Consider the following 24182-nt stretch of genomic DNA (forward strand, 5'->3'; position numbering starts at 1 on the left):
TTGTGGTGGTGTTCATGTACGTTGAACTCGTAAATACGATCTTTCCAACATGACTTGAACACACCATTATTCGTTATCGTTTCTGTAGTAACAGCTACTTCACATGGACTTTTATGGTGGACGCTCCACATAATCTAAGACTAATGTATTATTTAACAAAAAAAAACATAGAATTGTTCATATGGTAAAGCTTTCTGTAATCAGATTGAACATTTATGAAAGGAGTCTCCAGTGTCAGCGGTTTGTACCAGTCAGTCAGGAAAGTACGTTTTCTGGTTTCTTGGTAAGCTGCATTTCTTTGTCTTAATAACTGGTGATGATAGCTGCTATGACGTATGTGAGTATGTGATAACAGGAACTAACTTGTCTCGTGGATGTTCCATGGCATTAAATGTAGCTATTAATGAATAAAAAGTATGACATGACATGGTAAAACATGTAATTGTTGGCAAATTACTGTGGTATAAGAGGAATAAAACATTTAGGAAAAACAGTTCAGACCGCACCACCCCATCGTTCATTATTTTCCTATAATGGCACTTTCCCAAGCGTTTTATTCCATACATAATAATCTCTGTGTTCTCCTCTAGAGCTTTTCTAGGCCTGCAGTGATGCTGTTACGATCACCAGTAAACTGATAGGACTTTCTATTGTAGTTCCATGGCAGAACAATCGGAAACAATATTGATAACGTCCAAATTTATGTGCCAAATTTACCGTTTTAGAAGGAATCCAGGTGGTGGTAATGGTTGACACCCTGCTCTTGCTCCAAATGGATTATCCCAGAGGACGTGTACAGTATCTGCTGTACGGTCTCCTGTTTCATTTCATACATCTTTTGAAAAAATCACGTTCTCAGCATCCAGACTACAAAGCAGAGCAATTTGCCGAAACAGCGTTTTACCACATCCGTAGTGGACATATGGCTTAACGGGGAGTGCAAGAAAATCCACCAACATGCATTACTACACATAAGAGTTAATGATTTCTCTTGAAATCACAGTCACGAGGGAGGAGAACCTCCAACACACATGCACTCTACCGCAGCCGCACAGCAAAGGAGCTCTCTCAAACCCATGGCCAAGGGTCAGAAGTGTTGCTGTAGCAACTGTTGCCAAGATCTTTGGTCTGGGAAATGACAAAATCAATTTCATAAGTGTTTATGTACTTCAAAAATGATTGATGTCATTGTATCAGGGCTTTCCTGAAGCTCTGCAGTCATGGTCAGTGGGTGGATGATCAAGCACTGATCACCAAACCTATCTGGGGTTGCCACTGGTTAATAAGTGTATTTTTTAAACTTGGTTAAGTAAGGAATAAAACACTCAGGGATGTTCTGCTGTGGGAAAATAATCAACAACGGTGGTCCGGCCAGATGGGAAGTTGATTTTTTTTCCTATAACACCAAGTCTTTTATGACTCTTATACTGTAGCAATTTGCCAACAATTACAATTTGGTATTTACTAAAGAATGACACATAATACTTTTTATCCATTTATTTTTAAATATAATATTGTAAAACATCTGCAAAAAAAGTTCTTTTTAACTTTTTAAGACCCTTAACCCTATTTGCTCCAGGGGCGCTGTATTATGGCTGACCCTGTGCTCTAACACCAACTTCCTGACATGCTGGAGTATGAGAAGAAAAGAATTTCACTGTGCTGTAATGTATATGTGATCAATAAAGACTCATTAAAGCAAAATAATCTCCATATGCTATATCATGTGCACATGCACATATAAATGAGTTCGTCCACATTTGCCAGTTCTACATGATATCATTTCATTCACCTCATTACTGGCTTTTAATCAAATTCTGATCTCATGTTCCATACGCCATACTCACACACACAAATTCACCATGCAGAACACTAACACCAGGCCAGTGCCAGCTATTGTTCTCAGAGTTTGAATGCAGGAGGGTGTAGTGCACCCGTGGGTCAGAGTGTTTTATTCCAGCTGCCCTTGACTGGAGTCGGATTTGCACCGCCATTTGGCAGCGCCTCGCCATGATTGGTTTCATTTGGTGATTACGGAGAACAGCCCATTTCCCAGTCCTCCTTGGAGGTTTTGTTGTGTTCTTTGGTGAACTATGATCCTGTAACATAGGAAGCCTTTCCTCTTTAGAGGTTTCCTGTCCAGTGATAATGTTTTCACCATGAATGGCTCCATGTATGTGTATGTGTTTATTTCAGCTCACGCTGTAGTGGTCGCTGTACATTGATCATTTCCTCCCATATAACATGATGACGTATTCATAAACCATGCGAAAGTGATGCATTCCATCATTATGAATTATTGATACAGCACTTTGTATTCAGTGGTCAATGTATCAGTGAGTTGCTAACTATCTGCACCCACAGGGTTGCCAGGTACTCATTATTTCTGTTGAATTTGATTTCTTTTGACTTCCTGCTATAGGGTTTTTCTTTTGTCTGGATATTTTTGCATACATTTCATTAATTAGATCAAAGTTTTATAAGGTATGCTGGATTATTTTTTTAACACAAAGAGTAAATATATGGTTTACTGTACACTCTTTGGGGCTGTGGTTATGATCAACATGGAGTGTAAAAACAGGTTAAATGGTGTATCTGTTGGTGTTGGTGGTCAGTTGTAAGAAGTCGTATTTTTACTAGATGCATAAGAAAAGCTATTTATTTATTTATGTGTTTGTTTATTTATTTATTTAATTATAATAATGTACATAAGAAATAAAACACTATATTTTGAGGTGTGATGAAAAAAAAAAAAAATCAATAATACGGTGATATGATGTTAGCCAATATGTTTTGCTCCTGTTATACCACAGCAATTTCCTTATCATTAAAGTTTTTTATTTATTAAAGAATACTTTTTATCCATTTGTAGTTGCATTTAATATTGTGGAATGTCTGTAAAACAAGTAAGCTACTGCAGTTAGTTAAGGTATAACAGCTATAAATAGTCGTATCCTCACCAGCCTCTCTCACTTTCTCTCTCTTGAAGTTATTAAGACAAAAAATGCAGGAAACCAGGAAGTTCTCTGTCCTGAAGATTTTTCCCCCTGTGGCAGGAAATTTACTCACTGTTACATAATGTTCACAAAGAAGACTCCTACCCATAAATGCTAAACAAACATCTCCTTACAGAAAACCTCAAAAATATCAATGATTATACGCTTTTCTTTGTTAAATAACATGTTTTTTTGATTATGTGGAGCGTCCGTCATACATGTCCCTGAGTAACTTGGCGCTATAGAAATTATAACATTAGAATTAGTGCATTAATATAAACCTGTGATTTAAATAACAGCCTGAACTACTCGCAGAGCTGCTATTATAGAAAATTAATCAAGAAAATTAATACAGTATCATTTTGGGACTCTGATGTTCAGGATAATTGTATCTTTTTAACACTGATGATATAAAAATATAATGCTAATGTGTGGATATTACAATATATTTTGGAGTCATGGTCAGATAATTAATTTTGCAATTTTTTTTAAAATTAATCACTGGGCTGATTTTGTCACACAGATCCTTCAACCATGTACACAACTTTACTGCATATACAGTACACGTATGTCTGGTAAATGTGCTTTATAAATGCATTATATGCTGATACATAGACACCATAATGCGTAATTACTGCTTCTATGACTTCTAGACCTGCTTTATGTGTGTTATGTGCTAACCGGAGTGGGGGATGGGAATGGGAGCGTCTGGTATGTGTAATTGAATAATTTTTCTCACCTTCTTCTCGCTGTTAGACCCATTAGCACATATGCTAGCCCTCCTGGCTTTGCACAGACGTAGGTGTGAATTTCCTGACATAACTCCTGTCTAACACAATTTAAACGCTGAGCGGCAAACATATTCCTTTTTAAGTCATAGAAATATGTGCTGTTGGTAAATAGGAAATGAAAATTAGTGCAAGGTTAATTGAATGTTGGTTGAAATTTCTCAGGCACTGCTCCTTGAGTCAGACTAGCTCAGATATCCCTATTGCAATGTTTTTTTTTTTGTCAATTCTAATTTGTGTAATATTATGAGATTCTTAAGCCCAAAATTGAAATCTCTACTATGTAAAAACAGCAATAAATGCATGAACAGAGTTAGAGGGATTTCTGCAGTCTGTCAGCATGTCATGTGAGCTCCTTTGGCAGCCACTGCTACTTGGCGTCTCTGACACAGAGCCAGTGACCCGATGAAAATGCAGTTGTTGGATGTGCTCCCGATGCTGCAAAAGGTTCTGATGAAGTTGCTGGCTGTTAACACTCAGAGGGTCGTACCGTCTCCAGATGTTGTGACACAAAGCATCCAGTGAGTGTTCCATGGGATTAAACTCACGGGTCGTATTCACAAAGGCTAAAAGTAGATGGCTTAGGGACCAATTTTGGAGATATGCTTTAAAAAAAAAAAAACAGGTGGTAAAAGCGAGTCCTACACCTGTGAAAACCTAAGGATTGTCCAGAGCAGTGGTTCTCAAAGTGGGGTCCATAACTCAAAAACAAATTGAGGTGTCAATTTAAAATATATAATGTCAATTTAACATGATCTGATGTTCTATTGATGTAAAATTTGGGATTAAAAAGCTCTATGGCTTCAATAAATGACCAAAATGCTATTGTACACATTTAAATAATGAGTCCAATTATATGTTTAAAAATAGATGTTGAGGGTGTCTGTGAAATTTATTTGACAGTTAAAATGGCTGTAAAAAAAAGTTTGAGAACTCCTGGTCCAGACTCCCAAGTGACTAAGACTCAAATCACGAACAATCTGAAATGGCTGCTGCCAGCAATTTAACAGTGCAGTCAAGGTAATGTGTTAAATCTACTTAATGTGTAAGACATACTTTGCACCGCCTGTACTGCATCACCCAATCATTTATTCATGACTCACTGGTCATCTGTAGCAATCATTGAACATGACGTATCTGAGCGATCGTTCAAGATCTTAAAATGGCCCCGTATTATTACCTACATTCCCTAGCCAGTTTAATAGGAGCACCTGTACCCCTGCCCTTTGATGTAATTATCTGGCATTGAAACGGGACAAACATCACCTGGTCTTTTTCCAATCATCAACTGTACAGTTTGGGTTAGTCAGTGCCCACTGTTGCCTCAGATTCATTTTCTTCGCTGACAGGAGTGGAACCTGATGTGGTCTTCTGCAACTCTAGCTCAGCCGCCTCAAGGTTAGATTTGCTGTGTGTTCTCAGATGCTTTTCTGCTCACCACGGTCGTGAAGAGTGCTTATTTCTCCAGCTCCAAACAGTCTTATTAAAAAGTTGTTGCTGCCTGTAGAACTGCCACTCACTGGATGTTTTTTTTTTCAGGTTTTATTTTTGTGTCATTCTGTGTAAACTCCAGAAACCATTGTGTGTGAAAATTCCAGGAGATCAGCAGTTTCTAAAATAGTCAAGCTAGCCTCTCTGGCACCAAAAACCATGCCATGTTCAAAGTCACTGAGATCACATTCTTCCCCATTCTGATGTTTGATGAGAACATGAACTGAAGCTCTTGACCCCCATCTACTTGATGTTATGCATTGCACTGCTGCTACATGATTGACTGACTGGATGATTGCATTAACGTGCAGGTGTACTAGTGTTTCTATTAAAGTGGCCGGTTTATGAATAGGTTTTAAAAATGAAACTCATAGCTGGGAACATTTAGCCCAGTGGAAATATTCTTTCTGAATACAGCCTCAGATTTTTGAAACCTCAAGCTACAAATCCCTGCTTACACTACTGTACAGTCTGCCACATAAGCGTGGTGTAAATTGATAAGTCTGGACCTTGTGGAGCAATGCTGGCACATGATATGCCTGCTCTTTATTTCTTTCAAGTAATTTAAGTCATTCCACAAAGAGGTCACCTCATCAGATAAAATTGCACCTTGTGAGCTTTTGTACAGTATGATCAGCTGATCAGCAATAGCATTTGAAAAGTACACAACTGTAGAAAATTCTGATTTGTTTTGTTCAAAATTCAGTGGTTGGATTTGTGTTTAGGTGTTTAGTCTAGTCTTACTAGACTGTGCTAATCTTTTTGCTTTCTCTCTTGAAGGACCTTCCTTTGGCATTTTACATTTAGGCCTGGTCTCTAAATTGAACTCAAAATCAGAAATTCCGATTGTAGGAATACAGTGTGAATACTTTTTTACTTTAGGGATGATATTGTTTTTTGGTGTTAAACAAGAGAATTAGCTATCTAAACAAAATAAATGTCTACTGCGAGCTACCATAATGATTAGAGATAGGGAGTACTTTATTGATCCCCAAGCGGAAATTGAAAGTACTCTCTATCTCTAATAATACATACATTACATATAGTGAATTCATGGTAGTACATATGCTGTATGTATACAGTGTGTGGTGACTCAGTGATAAAACACAAAGGGCCATATTCAGAGTTGAGTGCACATTAGTATTTAGACATCAGATTTTTAGAAATTATAGACTTAAACGCTGTTCAGTAGTTGTGCGGTGTGATATCAGTGCGAGTGTGGAGCCATATTAAGTCCAGAAGCACTGTTTGACTGTTTGTAATCACAATATGTCATGCTGAAATTTATCTTTTGAGCACTGTAAATACAGTAATTTATTAATTTAGTATCTTGTAGCTTCATTAAGCAGTCCGTACAGGATTTCGCTGAGTTTTTTTTTGTGATTGTTCGGCCAAAAATGTTTGATTTTGTTGAGGTCTTTTTCACAATTTGGAGGTTTTTTGTATTTTTGTGGAAAACTACTTGAATCAGCGAAATTACAATTGTATCAAATTGTTTTACACTGTCTTTCACAGTGATGTTTGTTGGTAAATGAGACCTTTTAGCTGTACTCATCTTCCATGCACATGAATCGATGAGGACTTTGGCTTACTGCGCGTTGTGATGATGTCACATGGCGTTTCTTGGCACAAACCTGCGGAAATTTTGAAAAATTGCAAGCTCCTCCGAATATTGCGGCGTGTGCTTGATTTTGCGTTCATTTCTGTGATCGCAAAATTGTGAAATCCTGGAGGGACTGATTAAGTTGTACGCACAAGTAACTGCAGGCCACATTAATTTTCAAAACAAAAGGATGTGCTAGATCGAGTGCTATTTTATAATGGTGGAAGCCATATTGTTACATTAAATCACATTTGTGGGGATTAATGTGATAATTACAAGCATCCTAGACTCTGTTTAGATTTTTATTTCAGCACTTGTCATCTCATTCGTATATATCATCGAATTAGTCTTTTATTGAGGTCATTTTTAACTTCAGTGGTGGTTATTGAAAAACCCCATCTCGGATATATTTCTACTCTGGGAAAAATCTAGGAATCTCGGAAGCATGAAGCACACGCAGGTGATTTGCATAATCTGCATAATCCCAAAGAACACATTTTTCAGATATTTTATAGTAAATCCCTATTCATGAATGGGATGAACCTACATGAAAGTGATTTTCCTGTATGTGAACAAAGTTTATTTGTAAGGTGTAATTATGTGCCAATGGATTAGCAGTTACATGTCTTTCATATAGCTCATATAGTTTCTGGATTTTGTGAAATAATTTTAAGGGCATTGTTCTCACTATTAACACTAACATTACTATTAACAATAGCTTAACAAGTTGCCACTGCTTCTTTACAAAGTCTCTACTTCTTGATTGCTATTTCTTGATTGCCGCTTCTTGATTGCTATTTCTTGATTGTGATTTGTTCAACAATTATGAATGCTTGTCTTCTTTTCATGAGCAGTTTTTAAAACATATGTTGGTGAAACAGTGGTGAAAATGCCCTGAAGATTTAGAGAGACAGTGAGAAATGGACAGCGAGGACGTGTTTGCATGTAGAGATATTGTAGGTGACACGGTGGTAAATCACAAAGCCGGGGTGTGTAAAATACTCTCTGATGTCCCGCAGGATCCGCGGAAAGCATCTGTTTCTCAGTACATTTAACATGTCATGTTCAGGAACAGCCTTTCTCATTCAGGTTAAATAGTTTATGCAATCCGCAGTGGAGAAACAAAGGGAAGCCCAGAGTAGACAAAGAGAGAGAGAGAAAGAGATTGAAAGAGAGCGATTGGTGTGTTTTATGCATGTATGTGTGTGTGTGTGTGTGTGTGTGTGTGTGGCCAGATGTAATTGGTCAGGATTATACCCACTAAGGACCTGGCGTAGGATTATGTCTACCAGCAAAAAAAACATTAAGGAAATGTCCCGACGTCCAAACACTGTCAACATTTTCTAAACCAAAAAAAACAAAAATTTATTCTTTGATGCACTGCAATTCTTCAAAATGATTCAGCATCACTGAAGTAGGCTTTATGTAGGCTTTAGTTAGGCTTTGTAAACTGAAAATGTCAACAGTAATTATAGGCCAGTGCTGTCAAAGATTCAGAAGATTCAGAATTCTGAAATCAAGCTGTATAAAGAATGAGTTGAAAATGTACTACTTTCTCTTAACAGGAAATAATCAAATCAAAGCAACATTTGTGCTTCATACTAGGGCAATATGCTACTGATATATAGCAATTAAATTACTTCTGTAATAAATAAAGAAATACATAAATAATGTCAAACAGTTCTTATCCCAGACAGCAAAACCAAAGGAGAGGCCCGATAGGAGAAATCTCTCAGTCTGACAACACTGATATCAGTAATATACTCTGGCATGGCCATTTGGTTTAAAATACATTGCTTTAAATGTTTCTTTTAATCTTTTAGGTGTAAATTAATAACGCTGTGTGAATTAATGCGGTATTGAATTACACTGTCTGAGTGTAAGTCTTATCTGGTTTTCTTTTCTCTCACATCTCAGTTCCGTCTCTCTCGGCCGGGTCTCTGAGGAACGACGGCGTAAAGGCTGCTGATGTTCTGACGGTTCTGAGGGAAAAGGTCGCCTTTGTCTCAGGTCAGCACCAGAGCACATTTATTCAGGATTTATTCATTTTATGCAGCATGAAACTATTAAGACTGTTAATTAATGAATTGTGACAAGAAAAAGGAATTGTTCTCTGAGGTGTGATATGTTTCTGAGAATGTGGCTTGCTGACATGGGGAATCCTTCTTTGCCTAAATCTCTGGTGTCTCTTTCAGGAGGCAGAGATAAGAGAGGTGGACCCATCCTGACCTTCCCTGCCCGTAGCAACCACGACCGAATAAAGCAAGAGGACCTGCGCAGACTCGTCACCTACCTCTCCACCGTGCCCAGGTGCTCCGAACCTTGTCCAGATTTATCACTGCCGTGCATGTGACCTGCCCATGTGACCTGCTCATGTGAGCTGCTCTGTGGAGACAGTGTGAACCACCAGGTGCTCTAGTGGGATGGTGCGAAGCAGTTACGAAAATGAATAAATGCATGTTTGAGGACGTGGAGATCAGCCACTGATCTGAGCAGATGGTGTGACTACAGCTGCCATGGATGATATTTATGTCTTGTGTCGGGAGGGCAAGCAAAAAAAAAAATCAGGTATCATGCCTAACCTGATCTTCGATGACATCCAAGCTTTATTTTGTAATGTAATAAATTCCAAATTTTTAGTGGTGCTGTTGGAATTAGCCCTTGCTTCATCTCTACCTAAAGAGAGTGATACAGCAGCACTTCAGTCCTTTAGCCTGTCCAGCTCCCTCACCTCCTCATCTGTACACTCGGCACAAACAAAACAGCTTCCAAAGCATCACCTTTAACGTTTATACCACCACCAATGCCATCGGACTTGTCAGCTCGTAGATTGCTAACTAGCTCTGCTAATTAGCACCAGAATTGCTAAAAACATTATAAATATTTCAATACAAATTCATTTAATGTGTTTCAGAGTGTTTTTCTTTAAGCACTAAGGTGGATCAGCTTGCTAACTAGCTGTCATGTACTTTATGTTTTATTTTCTTCAGGTAGTAAAATTCTAGCTAGGTAACACTGGGCAGCTAGCTCATAGTAAATATGAAAAAGAGCCTGTGGGAATACTCCTAACTGCTCTAGATGTGGAAAAACAGGCACAAAAGCAGCACATAAGTACTTTAGACACAAATTGACCATGCTAGATGTTTACAGTTCCTAACATTACTTCTAGTAACTAATAGCTGACTAGCAGAAAAATAAGTCAGCTTGCCAATGTTAGAATGTAGCTAGCATCAAATGTTCAATCAACACTGCACAACTGACCTAAACTACATGTTTTGACTGATGTGAATCCCATTCATGAATAGGGTGATATTTAACAAAATAAACTATCAAATCATGTGTAAAATTTGGCAAGTATTTCACTACCAAATAGGCTCATACACAAAATATACCATAATTTAGAGCTCAATAGCATTTGAAGAGAATGACTTACAGTCACAAAACCAACTGTAAAGTGTTCATGTAGGTGTCAGCTATAATGCACACCTTTTAGATTTTTGATATTTAATAAAATAAACTATCAAATCATATGTAAACATTTTTATACTGTATGGACTCATGCACAAAATATACCATACATTAAAGCTCAATAGCATTTGAAGAAAATGACTTCTTGGAAGGTTGGAAATTCTCCTGAGCACTGTCACTGCCTTCTGCCATGTTCTCTAACTGAACTAAATGATTTTATTACTGTAAAAAAGCAAAATGACATTGGGGCGGTGCAAGTGATGTAATCGGTGTGTAGCTGAACACCGTGTAACACCGGGAACACCGACTATCGGTGCAAGCCTAGTTACAACCATCCATCACTTTATAGTCATATATAAAACATGTTTAAATGATTTCAGTGTGTATCAGTACATTTTGTACATTTTCAGCACATTTTAACAATACCATGATAATACTGATAACCGTGATAGTTTTGGTCAAGATAATCGTGATATGAAATTTTCATACCGCTACATCTTCACTCACACACAGTGTTCCCAATATGGGTGCACAAAATAATTCTTAGGTGAAAACACCCCCAAAAACATGAATAGGCGAGGCTTAAACGTGTTGTTGTTTTCCACGGTTTACCAGAAAAAGACTACAAAAATCACTTTACCTCCTGTGTGGTAACTTCTCAGAATTTATTTTGCTACCTCATATAAACGTGATATTCAGTGTGTATCGTCTTTATTTGTCACCGCACTGGCACAAAGCAGCTTTATTGAGATCATCTACAAAAAAAATCACAGTGAATCTACATTTACAGCTTGCATTATGAGGAAGCTCACATGATTGAAATGTGAGTCACAGCAATTAAACCTTCAACACTGCGTCAGTGCACATTTACACTCTGTGTGTTGGCTACATTGGTTTTTATTTGTACAAGCTTCATGAAAGTTTTCTGGTATTTTAGCTACTCTCTGTCTCTGACTTTGACTCTCTTCCTCTTTCTCTCTCTCTCTGTCTGTGCAGTGAGGATGTTAGTAAGCGTGGCTTTACCGTGATCATTGATATGCGTGGCTGTAAGTGGGACCTGATTAAGCCGCTGCTAAAGACATTGCAGGAAGCATTCCCGGCTGAGATCTGCGTGGCCCTGATCATCAAACCAGACAACTTCTGGCAGAAGCAGAAGACCAACTTCGGCAGCGCTAAATTCACATTTGAGGTTTCTAACTACATGTTCTAACTTAGTGCTCATCTCTAAATACAGTCTGGTGTATCGTATTTCATGGATATAAGCATTTACATTGATCGAGACTGTCTAAACTTTGTGCAAAATATCATTATAGAATTTGATAAACTTCTCAGGAATTAATAAGATTTGATTTGGCAGATAGCGGACCATATCTGACAGCATAACTGCTCAGCGTTGGAAGATATACTGTCAGGTCCATAAGTATTTGGACAGCGACACAATTTTTGTCATTTTGCCTCGGTACACCACCTCAGTGGATTTGAAATGAAGCAATTAAGATGCGATTGAAGTGTAGACTTTAAGCGGTTTATGAAAAATATTGCATTAACCGTTTAGAAATTACAGTCATATACTTTCCAAATACTTGACCTGACTGTAAATAGTAGTAGTAGTGTAGTGGTGCAGCATGTTACAAGATGGTTTTGAGTTCAAATCCCAGGACTTTCTGAAAGTCACTGTAGATGAGCTTCCACTGCAGGAACCTTTTCAGGAGCTCAAGTATTTCAAATGCCATTTTTAAAACCTGCATTAATTTAGCATGTGATTACTAATTACTACACTAGCTAAGCTTATCTTAGAGGTTCTGTGGTTAAACATTTCCTGCTATCTCGTCATCCTCTAATTTCAGACATGGTTGGTCCAAAGCTTCATAACTTCTGTTATTTTTATAAAGGCCACACTTCCTTGTTTCCGCAAAGTCGTTACCTCTCAGCAGTTTAGCTATATGTTTGGATTGTATTCTACCTTACTTAAAAGTCATTTTGAATAAAAATATCCACAAATAATTTTTTACAAAACAAAAAAAAATGTTCATACAAATACCCTGTCATCAATATGCTTAGTAAAGTTGAATAAAGGTTTTGGAAGTGGGTTTTAATTAACTCCTGACCTCTCTTGTTCATCGCAGACGAGCATGGTGTCCGTGGAAGGCCTGACTAAACTGGTGGACCCGTCCCAGCTGACGGCCGACCTGGACGGTACGCTGGAGTATGACCACGTTGAGTGGACAGAGCTGCGTGTTTCCCTAGAGGAGTTCACATGTGGAGCACTGCACCTCCTCTCACGCCTGGAGGAACTTCAGGAGACACTTTCATGCCAGGAGATGGCCCCGGATGCCGAGGAGGCGCGCAGGCTGCTAGAGGAGCACGCACGCCTGAGAAAGAGCGCTACCAAGGCACCCGTGGATGAGCTGGAGCACGAGGGACAACGTCTACTGCAGAAAATCAGGGACGGCGGGGACGGACGCCTGTCTGGAGGACCTGACTTTCAGAGCCTCGTTCCTAGAGTCGCCGCCCTGCTGGACAAACTGCAGGCTGCGCGCCAGCACCTTTTACAGGCCTGGCACAAGCGTAAACAGCAGTTGGACCAGTGCTTCCAGCTCCGACTCTATGAGCAGGATGCTGAAAAGGTGAGGGAAAGAAACATGAAAAAGAAACATTTTAAATTGTGATCTTTCTTGAATAGTTGACTGAGATTATATGATACTTGGATCACATTTGTTAATATGGCCTGATAACAGAGATCACATTTTTTCTACCTGTGACAAATGCAAGCTAAGTTAGCAGTGCTTAATTAACTGCATTCGATATGCATATCATGTATATTTACAGATCCTTGCTTTTTTCATGAGAGAGAAAGCATATATACCTATATTCTTGGGCCATTTAAATAGTTTATGTTATCATTTATTATTATTATTTCAGCCCTGCTGAAAAAAACAACAGAAACCTTCATAGATTTTGTAATGATTTTAATGGTTATAATGGGAATTGTGTTGTTTTTAATGGAAACTGTAATGGTCCCTGTGGGTCTCTACTGGTAATCTGCTGCCTTGTATTAGTGGCATGTCATGTCTAGTGGATACCATTAAAGACCGACATTCTTAATACCTCCTACTACGTAATGGAAACCATTTGCTAATGGTTTTAATGGTTAACAGATGATGGTCTGTAATGGTATTTGTAGTGGAAACCATTAGAATTTCTGTGATGGTTTCCATTGTTGTTGTTTTTTCAGCAGGGAGATTAATGTTACTTTTAAGTTGAGTATATATATTGAACAAAACTTTGATATAATGTTGAGGTTATAGCAGCCTATTTTATATTTATAATAAAAGAAGAACAATTTGACAAAGATGTGTCTTTGTAAAATCACATTCAAAAGATATATATAAAAATCTTTTGGTTAGGGCTGCACAATCAAGGGTGTGCAATATTACAGAATTTTGTCAGTCATGCTAAATTTCATGCTACTCTTTTGTGGATTTCTTCAGTAGACTGACTGAGATTGTTTAGTGACAAAAAGTCTGATTATCTTCCTTTTTCTTTTTTGTTTACAAAAAATGTTTGTATTGTAAAGTTTTCCAGGCACATGTTTATGGACGTAAACATGGAAGTTTAGTTTGCGGTCGATGTTAAGTGTAATTACAGTGTAATTTTGGTCACAAGGAGTCTCTTCTTATCAATTTACCAACACATCTGAGGGAAATGTTAGCATTCTCAATGTTTTTGTCTGTTTTTTATTGCCATACTGCCTTTACAAGGCAATGTCTGCATGGAAGATTTAACTTCTGGGTGCGAGCTAGCTAAATTTTCAGCCTTAATCATATTTGCTAATTGCCTAGCAACAGTTTTCCCACAGATATAAACTCTGAAACGAGCTGTGGGTGTATTGTGTGCTTGTCTCGCTATTTAACTAGCTGAAGATTAGCTTCATTCATAAGCCTATGGTAGTACCACAATTATAACCATTTGAACGGCTAGCGTGTTGTGTGTTTACAGACTCATAGGTCAAGGTGTATCATGAAATCTATTTGATGTAATTGTTCTCTAAGTATCTAACAACCCTGTCTCTGTTTATTAGGGTAATAAAGGCTTAATGTAATGATGCGTATTATAACACAACCCGTGGCACAGTAATTGTGTGAATATGAAATTTAATCAGAATGATGATTCTTTGCTTGGGAACGCTGTAATGTTTAGTTAAGGATTTAAAGCTGGAGTCATTTCCAAATGCTAAAACAGGAAGGTAATGAAGTGAGGAATGTTGAGGTCTGTTTGGATTTTCATATCAGTGATGTCTCTCCACTTCGCTCTCCCAAGACGCTGTTTTTTGTGCGGGAGCTTGTGTTCCGTTTAAACCCAAACTGAGCAGGAGTTTCACACAAGCCTGGTCCTGCCGGCATGGTCCATCTGTGCTCCGATATTGCCAGAACACCATTGACATCCAGCCTGAGAGAATAAATGAGAACGACACAGTGTGATAGAGAATTGATGCTATGACAAGTGCTACAAAGAGAGAATGGAGTGAGAAAACCTGTGGTGAAAGAATGACATGGAAAGCGTAAATGAGGATCAGGGCATAGACAGAGAACAGGACAATATGGATATACAGTTGACTCCAAAAATTGTCATATGAAATAAACATTTGATTTGAATTCTCCACATATAAGAATGATCCAATACATACAATATTTCCTCCAAGACATTTGGCAAATGATTGACACTTATAAAGAATATTCATAAGAAATGCATGTTTGCCTCACACCTCTGGGGTGGGGGTTTGAATCCCCCCTCCGCCCTGTGTGTGCGGACTTTGCATGTTGTCCCCGTGATTTGGGGGTTTCCTCCGGTCCCCTCCACCTCCCCTTCAGTCCAAAGACATGCGTTGTAGACTGATTACCATTGTCCATAGTGTGTGAATGTGTGTGCGCGATTGTGCCCTGCCCTATGTTTTGGCACCCCATCCAGGGTGTCCCCCGCCTTGTACCCCGAAATCCCTAAGATAGACTCCAGGCTCCCAAGCGACCCTGTGTAGGATAAGCATCAGATGACACCAAAATTGATTTCTTTGGACATGCACGTGATCTGCATGTTTGACAAACAAGAGGACTGGATACAAGTAAAACCCTCCAAACCTACTGTAAATTACCAAGATTTTAGCCCAAAACCTCGTTGTTTCTGCCATGAGGTTATAACAAAAGAAGAGCAATTTGACGAAGATGTGTCTTTGTAAAATCACATTCAAAATATATTTATAAAAATCTTTTGGTTAGGGCTGCACAATCAAGGGTGTGCAATATTACAGAATTTTGTCAGTGTCACGCTAAATTTCATGCTACTCTTTTGTGGATTTCATCAGTCCAAAGACATGCATTCTAGGCTGATTACTATTTCCAAATTGTCCATAGTGTGTGAATATGTGTGTGAGCGAATGTGTGTGTGATTGTGCCCTGCAATGTTTTGGCACCCCGTCCAGGGTTGTCCCCCGCCTTGTGCCCCGAATTTAATAACTTGGCTGAGCGTACATCATAATCAGCAGAGAAAGTCTTTACAACATTTTTTTTGCAAAACCCTTCTTAGTTTCTGGATTTGAGCCCAAACGTGAACAGTGAAATCTTGAAATCTTTTGCATGTTGGAGTTTCCTTGATCTTCCACAAGAGTCTTTAACCTAGAGGAAGCGGCTTGGTGATGTTATTTTCTCCAAGTCAGCCTTCAGCATATATTAATTGTAGGGGTGCCAATACTTCACAAGAAACGTTTACGTTTAGAAACAAATTAAACCGGTCATGCTCAAAATATGGCATATACTTGTTCATTTTGTAAAGAGTTGAACAGAAAGTAGGAGTGAATTTAACGGTTTATACTCGGCCTACGGGCAACTAAATTTTTCTGGGACTTGCATCCGCTGTTGAATAAATATGCCTGTTCTGTAGTAAATATTTATGTAGGAGCACTTGTCCTGATTGGTTCAACTTGATAATCTATGCTCTGTGAGGCTCGTTTATCACCATATGGCCTCATAACAGGAAGCACTTCAGACTCCGCTAAGCCAGTGTGCTGTCCTTTTTCTCACCTTCTCTCTCTCTCTCTCTCTCTCTCTCTCTCTCTCTCGCTCTCACTCTCACTGTAGATGTTTGAGTGGATTGGGCACAACAAGGAGCTGTTCTTACAGACGCACACAGAGATCGGGGTGAGCTACCAGCACGCCACTGACCTTCAGACGCAGCATGACCACTTCGCCATGAACTCCATGGTAGGATTCTTACAGCATGCGATATCATTGTGTACAAAAGGTCATCCTCATTATATTCATGTATCTCAAAAAACCTTGTTGTTGACTTGCTTGTTTAAGGAAAGTTATTTGCTTTATCACTCACATTGGAGCACCTGCAGCTGTTTAAAGTTGCTGTTTTTTTCTTTTAGGAATTATGATGAGTTTGATGAGTTTAAGTTGAGCTTTTGACTGGTAGCTGTCTAATTTGGTGAGTTTGAACTCATGGATAATTTAAGCTGCCTTTATTATGGATACGTGTTATTAATCTTGATTATTTGAGATGTTCCAGTTAACTGTATTATTTGATGAGTTTGAGCTGGATCTTTTAAGTTAGCTTCATTTTTTTGTTAAGTTTCAGGTAGCTGGATTATTTGATGAGCTGGAATTTGCTGGATAATGTATGTTATATTGATTGTTGGATAAATTCCATTTGGATTATTTGACGAGTTAGAATTTCCTGGATAATTTGATTAGTTTGACTTGTCTTTATTCCAGATCCAGTTAGCTGAATCATTTGAGAAGTTATTGAGAAGAATTAGCAAGATCTTTGAGGAGTTCTAATTAGCTGGATCATGTGATGAGTTTAAGTAAGATAGATTATTTCATGGATTTGTGTTGGCTGGATCAGTTTTTGAGTTTGAATTTGATCATTTGATGAGTTAGAAATGGCTGAATGATTTGATGGATTTGTTCCAATCTGATCATTTGATGTGTTCCAACTAGCTTGAGTATTTGAAGAGTCATTGAATTCATCTGAATTTGTTAGCTTGATGATTTGTTGATTCTTTTTTTTTTTTTTTATTCATTTCAGACCAATCTGATCTCCACTCTGTAGCCTGTACATTGCTGAGATTTTCTACCAGTGTCATAGCACATAAATCACTGCACGTGGCACATGAGCCTTTTGAGAACCCTTTAAGAAGTTAGAACAAGCTCATGATGACTTGTGTTTCCTTTTTATATTTGGTCAGAACGCCTATGTTAACATCACACGGATCGCTTCGGTGGCCACGCGGCTGTGTGAGGCAGGCCACTACGCCACCGATCAGATCCAGCAGGTCTCGGCACAGCTGGATCAGGACTGGAAGAGCTTTGCCTCGTCTCTGGAGGAGCGCAGCGCCATTCTGGCCATGTCCTCTGTTTTCCACCAGAAGGCTGAGCAGGTCAGCTGCAGTTTTAATATGTTTAAATCAAATTTTGGCACAGGAATGAAATTAAACCTTGAAATTGTTTATCCAACATTTAAAGGTTTCTTTCATTGCTTTAGAAATGTGATCCAATCATGGAACCAAAATCAAATTTCATAAATTAAAAAATGTTGCTTCCTTGCACGGATGACCTTTCCTAACTTTGTTGCAAACAATCACTTATTATTTGCAAGCATCTGCGAATTGGTCTTGTTTAATTTGCTGTGGCTGTGAAAATAACTCTCACTTTGTCTCACCGAACAAATTTCGCCCTGATCTCCAGCAGCTAAATGTGCTAACTCGGCATATTTGGATCATTTGTTTAGTGGTCGTCTGACCTGGTTATCTCCTCCTTTGGTGTCTGTTTAACAAAAACATTGCAATCCTCTCAGAAATTTTCACATATTACTTATAAATATAAATACTTGCTCTGCCAATATACTGCCCTTTACATATCCATTACCTCCTGCGTAGTACGTTTTTAATTTAATTCCTGGAGAGCACCACATCACTCTAACGTCACTTACTTTAATCCTGAATTTATGATCAGACAAAAGTTTGTATTTTCACCAACAGCTTAAGGGTAACAGACAGATTATTTGGCAGAAATTCTGTTTCTTCTCTATTTATTTCTGCTGTGGTTTGGCAGTTTCTCACTGGAGTCGAGGGTTGGGCGAAGGCGTGCAGCGAAGGAGGATTGCCCACGGCGATGCAGGAACTGGAGTTGGCCATCCACAGCCATCAGAATCTGTACGAGCAGGTGACCACAGCATACACAGAGGTACGTGCTCACACTGCTCAGAACATTTTCATATGAAGGTCGTTCCTCAACAGCAGTTTATTATAATACTGTTTTCAAATGAACAAGAAACTTTGTGGGTGATTCCACGACTGGGGTGTATGGGGTAGTGAAATCAGAGTCTGGAGAACCTGCTGACCCTGAAATTAGTAATACTTGGGGAAAAAAACCATCTTAAGATATTTGAATATATTTTTCTGAATTCTGTTACTATTTAAAATTCAGGTCTCAGGTTAAGAAATTCAAGCTGATGAAAAGTCGGGTTCAAATATTGCAAGTATTCAAATTTTCAGGTTAAAACGTCAGTTTTCAGGCAGTGAACTATTAGGGTTAGGGATAGAATGTAATGTTTCACACATCACATGTTCAACAGGAATTTTCTGAAGATCAGGGGAAGAAGAAATAGTAATGTACATCTCCTTCTCATTATCATTTCTATAGTTTTAGAAATATTGTGAAATTTACCTGATGAGATCCGGATACCCAAATTATAGACTGGAAGTAAACTATTCATTTAAAAAATAATATCAATCTATTTAAATGAGTAGAAAGTCCTTACTGTTCTTATTGTGGTAGTTAACCATATTTTGTGTATTTGCTAATTCTATGATAAAAAAAAATCAACCTTGTTACTTCTTTAAGAGCAAAATTCAGCCTGTCAGCCTGTCACTATTCCCTGAGATGGGTTAACTAATCATTTGAAAGGTTAAATGTACATTTTTAGAGTCAATGTTGAAAAATGTTTTTTTTCTAAATTTTTACTAATTTTATTGTAATAGAATAATCCTTATATAGTATATTCTATATCATTATATATTATATAATTTATTTATTTATCTCTTTCTTTCTTTCTTTTTAACCCGTTCATGCATAGTGTTTACACTTATGGACATTCAATATAAGTCTCTTTTTTTTTTTTTTTTTTTTTTTAACTTTTTAGGAAAATATAAAATGTAAATCAGCTCCAAATCACTTGAGAGCATTATTGTAATTATTGTAATTTAACATAAACGTCTGTTGCTCTCTAGACTATTTGTCATTCTTTACTCACTATCTACATAAAAAAAATTACTAATTCATATAATTACTATACACACTGTTATACCTATATCTTTATTTATTTATATAATTATTATAATTAGTTTATATATATATAATTATATATACTTTGTTTGGTCTGTTTTTGGAAAGTTTTGGAATTCTAAACTGTGTAAATTTTGTATATGTAAATGATATTTTGTATCATTTTGGTGGTCAACATTAGAACTGAATGTTAACAGTTTTTGGACATTTGACAATCTATACATATTTTATTATTATTCTTTTACATATAATATTTTACAATTTTTTAACTCATGGTATTCCTACACATGGACAATCCATTTACTTTTTAATATGTGTTATTTAGACAAAGTAAAACTGTCTAAATATATATACTTATATATAAATAATTTATGCATAAAAGGGTTCAATTAACACTATGAGTTAATCCAACTCATATAACACATATAATAATGTTCACAAACTGTTTACTTTATATATAAAGCTAGGTACTATGTCTTTGTCCTCCGATATTCTTCTCGGTCTCCGCCTGTCCATGTAGACGGTAATAAAACCACCCGGCCACAATTCAATGCTTTTTGAAAATGTGTATTTTTTACTCGTGTACATTTTGTATCTCTCATGTTATTACAGAAGGAATTGTGTCTCTTTCCTCTTGCAGGTGAGTCAGAAAGGGAAGACGTTTCTGGACGTCCTGCAGAGGCCACAACCTCAGGCCGACTCTGGCTCGGTGACATTGGGCGCAGACTACAGCCAGGCGGTGCGCGCTGTTCTGGATGTGATGCATGAGGTGGTGCACGAGCACCGCAGGCTGGACGGTCTGCTGCAGCACCGCAAACTGCGCCTGCACCAGAGACTGCAGCTGTGTGTGTTCCAGCAAGACGTGCAGCAGGTGCGCTATTGAATATGACATGCACACACTCACATTCATGCATAAAGAGTGAGAAATCAGAAGACATGACAAATTTTTGAAGTCTACTGTACAGATGGGTGACAAATTAAAAGAATAAAACGACAAAGTGTGTTAGTAAGGTGTTGGACCATGACAAGCCTGCGTCACTGAGCTTTGGCATCAGTTCTCTGGAGCGATGAACACAACGATACGATGCAATGCAACGAGAGTGAATGTCGATGTCTAACGCTCCAAAATCTCACATACAGTACGTGTTCTGTTGGGTTCAAAACAGTGAGTGTGAGAATGAAAGATTTTCATCCTTATAAAACCATCCCATGAGCCATTGTGCACAGTGGATGGGGGAGGAGTCATCTTGGAAGAGACCATGCCCATGAAAGGATGATCGGTCATAAGCACTTTGCATTGATTTGCATTGACACTTTCCTTTAATTGGATGACTGGACCTAAACCTTGCCAGAAAAATAAATAATTGCCCAGCATAACAGAGACACCTCAAAAAAAGTTTTGTATTCTCACTCATCTGTAGCTACTTTTGCAAATGTGGCATATTCAGTACACAGTCTATACAGTATGTGTGTATACATGCATGTACATGTTTGAGAGTGTGTGCGTGGGACAGTGAGTGTGTGGGAGAGAGAGAGAGGCAGAGAGAGAGAGAGAGAGAGAGAGAGAGGCTGGCTGAGTCACAGTGCTGGGTGAAATTTGCTCTGCGTCCTCTGGAGGTTTGGTATATTATGTTTGGACTGTGGTCAATACACTTCTGACAATACAGAGAGCTTCCTGCTAACCGAGGCCTATTATTGCGCTGTGAAAGCTTCCCTTTCAAATGGATCTTCATGGTCTCAGGAAGGTAGACGGCCACTGGCTGAGCGGTCTAAGGTCAGGTTTACCAGATTGGGTTTGCTGTTTCCAACCTCAATTGAACAACCCCCAATAAACTATTAAAAAATGCGTGTCTGGGATCTGGCAGCGCTGTCTTTGTGAAACCCAAATCAAAGATAACACAATTTTGTATATACAAGCTACATTTGAACCTGTTATAGCTCAGTTATTTTCCATAGTTATGAAGAAACATTTTGCTCTCTTAATAGCACAAACTATATGCCTTTCCTAAATTTTTCTGGAAAAGGTTTGGAACAGTTTACAGTAACAGTACGTGAATAATCATGCACTAATACCTGAATTAATATTTACTTAAATATGAACTAATGATGAGTTAATGCACTTACTAATCACAAACTAATGAAGAGCTAACCTTAACTATGACGTGAGTCTTATGAATTCCTAAACAACCACCTTAAGTACAGGTTAGTACATGTTTGTTAGTTAATGTATAAATTAACATGTAGGAGTAAACTAAATCAAACATGTGCTATAAGACCAATCAAATATGTTTGTAATAATAAAATATATTTATTTTTTAAATATTACCTGTAACAATATTATAATATATTTTATATGATATTTATTTTAACATTTAATTGTATGTATATTAATTCTGAAGTAAAATACATGAATAAAAACATCAAAATATATATAAATAAAATTGGTAACACTTTACAATGACCTGAATTAATACTTGCTTAAATATGAACTAATGATGAGTTAAGGCATGTACTAATCACGTGAGTCTTATGAATATTCGTGCGTGAATAACAACCAGCTTAAATACATGGTAGTGCATGTTTGTTAGTTAATGTATAAATTAACACCTAGGAGTAAACTATATCAAACGTGTGCTATAAGAAAGAATATGAATTAAAATGTTTCAAAAATTTAAAAACCTATTTTAATATTGTAATGGACATTAATTTGTTGTTTAAGAAAGCAAGTGTCAGTTCAAATCTTTATATCATGATGACGATGATTAGGATGTAAAAGTGTCAATAATACAGATTCTATGTGTGAAATATATGAGCTGTATCTCTATTACAAATATGCGTGTTTTTTAGGAGGTACTTTAAGAAGTAAATGATCTGGTCACGTGACTAGTTAAAGAAAAACCACCCACCTTGAAATGTTCATCTAGAGTCCAGGAAAAGTGTTGAATTTATGTAACTCTTAGGCGATACAAAAAAAGAAGAAGAAGAAGAAGATCCCATTTGTGGCTGGAGAGATGATAGAAATAAAAGTGCTAGAAGTGCTAAAAGTGCTAAAAGTGATAGAAATAAAAGATTGCACATCCTTTAGGTCATGTTTATAAGTTGTTTGTTTTCTACATTGTCATTATACTGTCTTTTATTTGCTTGGAAGCAGAAAAATGGAGGAATCTGATGAGTGTGAATCCTTTTAAGGATTGAAAAGGGACAATTGAATTGGAGCATTGCAGTTTTCTGTAAGCTTAGTCTATACTGATTCTGGATTTGAATTCTGAAAGGGTGCCAGGTTTTTGTTTTTTTTGTTGTTGCTAATTTTGAAGGAAAAGAATGTACTAAAATGGGGAATGAGCATTTTCAATTAAAACTGTGCAGCGTCCTGATTTATAGTCAAAATATTGATCGTATCATTCATTTCTATGGAGGGTGCCAATAATTTTGGAGTTAAGTTAATTATTTATGGACTGCACTGAAGGACAATGAACAAGTTTCTTCTCTCTCTCTCTCTCTCTCTCTCTCTCTCTCTTTCTCTCTCTCTCTTTCTGTGTGTTTGTGTGTGTGTGTGTGTGTGTGTGTCCAGGTCCTGGACTGGATCCAGAACCATGGAGAGGCGTTTCTCAGTAAACACACTGGCGTGGGGAAGTCTGTACATCGTGCACGAGCTCTACAGAAACGACACGACGACTTCCAGGAAGTGGCACAGGTACAGTATGAACAATGTGTGTGTGTGTGTGAGAAACACAAGCATACCTAAGCCCTACTTAACTGCCACTTAAACCCTACTTAAATCCTGTAACGAACCTGAAGTTGATTATTTTCCCGTAACTGCACATACCACGGTTTTATTCCTCTTATACTGTACCATAGCAAATAATCAGTGATTCATATTATTAATAAGTTAAAAAATGACACGTCATACTTCTTTTTTAATCTGTTCATAGTTACATTTAATGTTGTGAAATATCCATGAAACAGTTTAACTTATCATTGTTTTTCTGTCTCTTGAAGTTAATGAGATTTTCCTGCTGTTCTATAAAATGAATCACCACCTTCTGACCAATCAGAATCGATAATGCAACAGTAATATGATGTAGTGTAATGTCTAAATTATGTACACCTCTCTCTCTCTCTCTCTCTCTCTCTCTCTCTCTTTGAAGAACACCTACACCAACGCTGATAAGCTGTTAGAAGCAGCCGAGCAGTTGGCTCAGACGGGTGAGTGCGACCCGGAAGAGATCTACACCGCTGCCCATCACCTAGAGGTCAGAGTTCAGGAGTTTGTGCGCCGAGTGGAGCAGAGGAAACTGCTCCTGGATCTCTCTGTGTCCTTTCACACACACACCAAAGAGGTAAACATCACCCACACACACTTTTGGGAGACCTTGAATATCCAAAACTCCCTACACAAAGGTTATTATGCTTTAAAGTATTATAAGAAATAGCACTTTTTTAAGCATATGTTTTTTTAGGCACACCATAGTATCTACAGAACAGCACTAAA

The 24182-nt window shown here is 37.7% G+C and overlaps 1 protein-coding gene across 1 annotated transcript in view; it reads left to right on the forward strand.

Annotated features, from left to right (window-relative positions):
* kalrnb (kalirin RhoGEF kinase b) overlaps positions 1 to 24182 on the forward strand; it is an 88720-nt gene that overhangs the window by 7295 nt on the left and 57243 nt on the right. The window contains exons 2-11 of the mRNA XM_053637230.1: positions 8796 to 8888; positions 9074 to 9188; positions 11343 to 11535; positions 12473 to 12973; positions 16478 to 16600; positions 17593 to 17784; positions 18458 to 18589; positions 20331 to 20561; positions 23262 to 23384; positions 23839 to 24030. Of these exons, the coding sequence (XP_053493205.1) occupies positions 8796 to 8888; positions 9074 to 9188; positions 11343 to 11535; positions 12473 to 12973; positions 16478 to 16600; positions 17593 to 17784; positions 18458 to 18589; positions 20331 to 20561; positions 23262 to 23384; positions 23839 to 24030 (1895 nt within the window). The remainder of the gene's footprint in view (positions 1 to 8795; positions 8889 to 9073; positions 9189 to 11342; positions 11536 to 12472; positions 12974 to 16477; positions 16601 to 17592; positions 17785 to 18457; positions 18590 to 20330; positions 20562 to 23261; positions 23385 to 23838; positions 24031 to 24182) is intronic.

Source organism: Ictalurus furcatus, chromosome 12, assembly GCF_023375685.1.
Source record: "Ictalurus furcatus strain D&B chromosome 12, Billie_1.0, whole genome shotgun sequence".
Taxonomy (NCBI): Eukaryota; Metazoa; Chordata; class Actinopteri; order Siluriformes; family Ictaluridae; genus Ictalurus; species Ictalurus furcatus.